The sequence below is a fragment of the Triticum urartu genome, unplaced genomic scaffold (genome assembly GCF_003073215.2).
Source record: "Triticum urartu cultivar G1812 unplaced genomic scaffold, Tu2.1 TuUngrouped_contig_4550, whole genome shotgun sequence".
NCBI classification, from domain to species: domain Eukaryota; kingdom Viridiplantae; phylum Streptophyta; class Magnoliopsida; order Poales; family Poaceae; genus Triticum; species Triticum urartu.
The window spans coordinates 1-5,974 of NW_024115147.1; the positions used below are offsets into that span (position 1 = coordinate 1).

The 5,974-nt window shown below is 42.8% G+C and overlaps 1 protein-coding gene across 3 annotated transcripts; it reads right to left on the reverse strand.

The window, feature by feature from the left end:
* Positions 1-1,859: 1,859 nt before the first annotated feature.
* Positions 1,860-5,953, reverse strand: LOC125527989 (F-box/FBD/LRR-repeat protein At1g13570-like). 3 transcript variants are annotated; one of them, XM_048692501.1, is made up of 4 exons: positions 5,537-5,953; positions 2,992-3,834; positions 2,738-2,893; positions 1,860-2,637 (listed from the first exon to the last, which is right to left on the reverse strand). In XM_048692501.1, exons 2-4 carry the CDS (start codon positions 3,811-3,813, stop codon positions 2,353-2,355), a joined length of 1,263 nt encoding a protein of 420 aa, XP_048548458.1. In that variant the 5' UTR covers positions 3,814-3,834; positions 5,537-5,953; the 3' UTR covers positions 1,860-2,352. The 3 variants fall into 3 exon arrangements, with proteins under 3 accessions (XP_048548458.1, XP_048548457.1, XP_048548456.1); XM_048692500.1 differs by having other exon boundaries at positions 4,513-5,953; XM_048692499.1 differs by having other exon boundaries at positions 2,992-5,953.
* Between the last annotated feature and the right edge of the window lie 21 nt (positions 5,954-5,974).

The window sequence follows — 5,974 nt, forward strand, 5'->3', positions numbered from 1 at the left end:
CCCCGCTGAGACTACCGCAGACAAGTTCAAAGCCATCGCCTTGTCCAAGCCCCCCTCTACGGGATCCCTCATTAAGCAAGCCCAGGTAATATCTCTTCTTGACGAGCTTTTTCTCGATCTTGATCGTGTTTTTTCATCTAACACGCAGTACTAGTACTAGTAGTACAACTTTCTGGGTGATCTTGCATGTGATTTTTGTGTGCCAAATGACGGTTCTAAATTCCTCTTTTGACCAAAACATGCGAGAGGTTGACACTGATTTCTTATATATTACTTCCAACTACTTCCTCTGTCCCAAATTTCTTGTCTTAGGTATTAGATACATCCGTATCTAGACAAATCTAAGACAAGAATTTTGGGACGGAGGGAGTACTTTATGAACATCAATGCTACCTTTTAAGAGGGTATATTTGCTTCGGTAACCTGTGTTATGCATATTGCGTGTAATCCTTCTGCTCTCATGCCTTTGAAGACATGTTCTAGTGTCTTTGTTCACTCATTTCTGTGCGTATATGTAGTCATATATGGAGTATAATATCGAAAATCATCTTATATTTCTAAACGGAGGTAGTAATAAAATATGGTTTCTGTTTGAATTAGAACCAGGTCCGCGATGGAGATGAAGTTCTCAAAGTCATGCCGTGTAAACTGGAAGATCTGATGATGAGTTCTACTGCTGAACTATCCAGCTGCCGTGTCCTTGTCGCCACGTGTCCTGAACTAGTGTTTTCCTGTAGCATTGTTGTCAGGCATGTTCTCGAGGCTGTACTTGACCACAACAATTTCCTGGCTGTGCCTTCGATTATGAAGGGTGTGGTTCTTGTAAAGTTTCCCAACAAATCTGATGCGGCATGTCTTCATCAGTATGGTTATGAGTGGAAAGACCACTCTGTTAGGTTCTCCAAGGTTGACAAGATGCTGATGGTGCATGTAGACATCTCACACGAAGTCCATGGCCTAGTCAGTTATGCGGGGTTCATCCCGTAGGTCGGTGGCAAGAAATACTCTGCAGAGTTTAGTTAGTGCAACTTTGCTTGTCTGTAGTAAGTACTATTATTCAGTACTTGATTTGTGTTTGTGAACCCTGTATTGTTTATTAGTACTGCCGCTTTTAGTGTGTGGTCAATCCTGAGAACGGTCTATGTTAATGTCTCTCCACTCAATTCAGTCTGTATATCTTAAAGTATTCAGATCATATTTTTTGTGAGGACGGTGTTTGTGTTGGTGCATGTTACCAATCTTCAGTGACGAGGGAAGGGGATGTGCTACCGGAGATTGCATTACTTGATGACGCGGAGAGCATAGTGCGGCCGGGTACAAGTGCAACCCCACTTTCCCGCGCTGCGGCCGTTCGTGCGGAGATCAGAGGCGGGCAGGGCGACCAGGAACGCCTGGCCGACAATGGAGAGGTGGCGGCCGGAGAGACAGATAGTACTGACGCCCGTCGGCTCGTGTTCGTGTGGCGCCGGATGTGGACCAGCTGTCCTTGAATCATGAGCGGGAAGATAGTACTGACGCTGCGTCCGTTCAATAAACAGGCAAAATGGACCCCCAAGCCTCTCCGGCCGCCTCCTCATCCTAGGGATTGTTTGTTTGGATATGGTTTTATTTTTTTCTTCATAACACAAGCATCTGGAGCCTCGAGTGAAACTCGTTCACTCCTTCACCCGTGCTCCTATTTGTATTACGTTTCTATATATCTGAAAGCAAGTAAATGGCCATATCTGTGTTCCATTTATATACTCATAAATATATAGAAATGTAATCCAGGCTTTCCAAGAGCGAGATTTGATCAATACCTGAGAAACCAGTGAATAATACTGAAGCACACAATAGCTGAATATTAAAGGCGGCAGAGATATAGAAATATTTCACTTATCAACAAAAAATGAAATAGGAGAAGCAAGAAACATTGAACACTCGTTCCGGTCTGGAACCAATCTGATACATGCTTTGCTTTCCAAACACACGCAGCAGGTACAGTTTCATGTCTTTGATTCACACCTTCATTCTTATTCATATAGGATGAAGGTGTCATTATATATTTCATTACTTCTTATATTTTCTAGAATCAGGAATTTACGACACGCGGAACAACAGGACAAGACGGGACGAGCCGAACTGACACGGTTGAGGAAGGGCAACAGCGGCTTGTGTCCCCGGCTGAACAAAGGATAACACTTACTAATAGCACAATAAGTACTCCCTCTGCCTGATGATTTGCGTCAATGCACACATATATAACCACCATCTAGTCTTGGCATAAAGAAAGCTGAAATAGTCCTGCTTGGCTGCAAATTAAACCGGCAAAATGATGGGGGATGCTCTCTAGACTGTAGGGATGCATTCTTATCAAAATGTAACAATGACCTTGGCCCTGGGAGAAACCCTCGGCAGAGCTAATAGCTTGGCAAGAACCATGCTGCACTCTGTTTTACCCTTCCATTCTATCTTCACTTCTTCCAGAGCTGGTGCCCAGCTCAGTAGCTTTGCCACAAAATCGACTTCGCAGTCCAGACCCCTGAAACCTTTCACACTGGCTGTTACAAGATGATCCAATTGCACTTGCATGGTAAGCTCTGGAATGCTCGCCTGATCTTGAACCTGATCCTGAACCCATGAGCTCGAAGAGGGCCTCTGCATTTTTTTTCCACAACTCATTAGGTGCCATAAATACAAGAATGAACATTGATTGGATGACTGAGCGAGGGAGAGGATTTACTGGAGGCATACATACCCATATGTCAAGCTTCTTTAAGTTAGGGGCATTCTGAAACAATGAACAAGCGGCCAAGAGTTGCCGCTCGTCCCCAAAGCATATTGCAAGATAAATACTCTCTAGGCGAGTAAACACGGCAGGGAGGTTCGTAAGTATTAAACCTTTTGATAGATACTGCAACACGAACAAAGAGAAGAAAAAGGAAATGGCAACACTGATTAGTCAGGATCCAAAAGAAGGCCATAGTAAAGCTGGAGGTAATAATATCTCACCATCAGTAAAAAGCCGCTAATTGCAAGGCTTTTGATGTCACTTAGGCTTCCCAATAACTGCTTGACATAGCTTTCCTTGTGAAGCGCAATTGGATCCAAATGATATGCTTTACCTTTGTGATAAGGAAAGAGAACGGCCCCCTCCAAATTGGGGGCATCAAAATTAATGTCTTTAAAGTCCCCGACAACATAAATATGTTTCAGTTTAGGAGCTTGAACGTTTAGATGGTTGATGCCCTCAAAATAAGACAGTTTCAAATAATTCAGTACGGGGCAAAACGAGACCAGATTTTGGATGTCCAAGTCTGTGGAGGAGAATTTTATCAGGTTGAGGTGAGTTAATCTCTTGAAACCTTGGAATACCCGGGGCAACCTGATGATGCAGTTTTGCAGGTAGAGAAGCTTCAAATCGCCGATAGAAAATAGACATGAGGGAATCCTATACCCTGGCCCAGAGTTCAACTCGATTCTAACTGATCTTGGTGATCTCCTAGAAAGCATGAGCATCCACCTGCCGAACTCGTCATGGTAAGTTTTGCTACCTGAAATCTCGAACTTCTCTACAGTTCCGTTGTAGAGTGATAGCACCATATCGACTAATGTGACGAACTTGGGTTTTGCAAAATTTCCATCACGCAGAAATATTTTTGGCATATTAGTCCATGCATCCCTCCAAGTACTTGACAAGGTGCTAGTCCTAACCGCTTCTTCGACATTCAAACGGGAGAGGATGTCGCCCTTTATCTCTGGAGGCAAACTGCTCAGTCTGTCTGAACTCACAACAGATGTAGATTCCACCATGGCCTTTTTACAGGTACTCATTGCTTCAGAATCCGGATTAAGCTGTCCTAACATTTCCAGAATACAGGGAGCCTATATTAGCGTGCAGTCTACCATATATCACTAAAAATACAACACATGCTGAAATTAAATGGTTCACTAACTAAGTTGCTTGTTCATAGAAAAAATAGGAACAACCGAGAGATGGCAGTTTAGGGAAGCAAGTCCGGTATGTTTCTATAAACAGAACTGAATTTGACTACTGCATTGGTAAGCTCAAAAGCTTGATTATCATTTGACATGTGCTACAATACCCTAATTTGTGATCTTGAATAGCAACCATTTCCCATGCTGCAAGTTCGAAAGGGGTTTCTTTTGTTGAATATGCATTTGCCATCAATCCATCATGCTCCAAGCTGAAAGTGTGGATTTAGCAGTTTTGTCATTTTGGTTTAAACATTAACTATAAAGTCATGATTATGTGTGGTCATACTAAGTACTCCCTCCATTCCATAATATAAGATGTTATTACATCCTTTATCTATATATATTTATTTTCTTCTCTATTCTTCTACTAATAAAGGGAATAGGTATTCTTGGTCCGTCGCGACATTTTACAGTAACACCCTTGACTTTTAGTACAATCTACCCGCAGTAAAAAAATGGTTCGGCAAAAAAATGAACGGTTGATGCCTGCCCACGGACTCGAACTCTGGTTGGCAGAAAAGGAGCACAACTTACCGATTAGCCAACTCAAGCAGCCCATGTTACGTGAAAAAAACAATGTTTAATAGATTATAGTAAGCCGGACTATGTTTCCATTGCTTCATGCGTCCTTCACACGCACGGGGGCTTGCATGGCCTGGACCGGCCCATGCACGCAACCGCTCATGGGCCTTCCATCCGATAAATCAGCCAACATGTTATGATAAATCAACACAAAGTTAGTCCCACCTTGGCCCCTTGCATCGAATACTTTCCAATTTATATACGCCTTTAAGTTTTGTGGGTAACAGGAAGCTCTCTCCGGAATTAATTAGGGAAGGGTGAGGAATGATTCCAGAAATAAGGAAGGAACGTTTCTTGCCTATCCACAGAATAAATCTGGTGTTCGATCATCAATTATCCATGTGAAAGAGAAATAAGGAATGGAAACTGGCCTCTCCACAAAATAAATTAGTGGCGAGAGTGAATTCCAGTGGTACTGGAAAGAGAAATATGGAATGGAATGAAACGACTTTTTGTACAATCTACCTACAGTAAAAAAATGGTTCGTCAAAAACATAAAAGAACAGTTTGTGCCTCCGCATGGACTCGAACTCGGGTTGGCAGGAAAAGAGCACGACTTGGCCGATTAGCCAACTCAACCAGCCCATGCTACGTGAAAAAAACAATGGTTAATACTCCCTCCGTCCAATAATGTAAGACGTTTGTGTAAAAAAACGTCTTACATTATGGGCCGGAGGGAGTAGATCATATTAAGCCGGGCTATATTTCCATTTCTTCCTACGGCCATCACACGCACGGAGGCTTGCATGGCCTGGACCAGCCCACGCACGCAACCACTCATGGGCCTTCTATCTGATAAATCAGCCAACGTGTTATGATAAATCAACAAAAAATTAGTCCCACCTTGGCCCCTTGCATCGAATCCTTCCAATTTATATATGCCTTTAAGTTTTGTGGGTAACAGGAAGTTGTTTCCGGAATCAATTAGCAAAGTGTGAGGAATGAATTCCAGAAATAACGAAGGAAGGTTTCTTGCCTATCGACAGAATAAATCTGGTGGTCAATCATCAATTAGCCATGGAATGGAACAACTTTTAGTACAATCTACCTGCAGTAAAAGAACGGTTCGTCAAAAAAATAAATGAACGGTTCGTGCTTGCCGCACGGACTCAAACTCAGGTTGGCAGAAAAAGAGCACAACTTGACCGGTTAGCCAACTCAACCAGCCCATGTTAAGTGAAAAAAAACAATGTTTAATAGATCATATTAAGTCAGGCTATGTTTCCATTGCTACCTGCGTCCTTCACACGCACTGACCGGCCCACGCGCAACCGCTCATGGGCCTCCCATCCAATAAATTATCCAGCGTGTTATGATAAATCAACCATTGTTACAAATATCTGCTGATTAACTAACAATATGAGCAGTTAATTGCTATCCCCCCCCCCCACCCACACGACTGTGTCATGACATT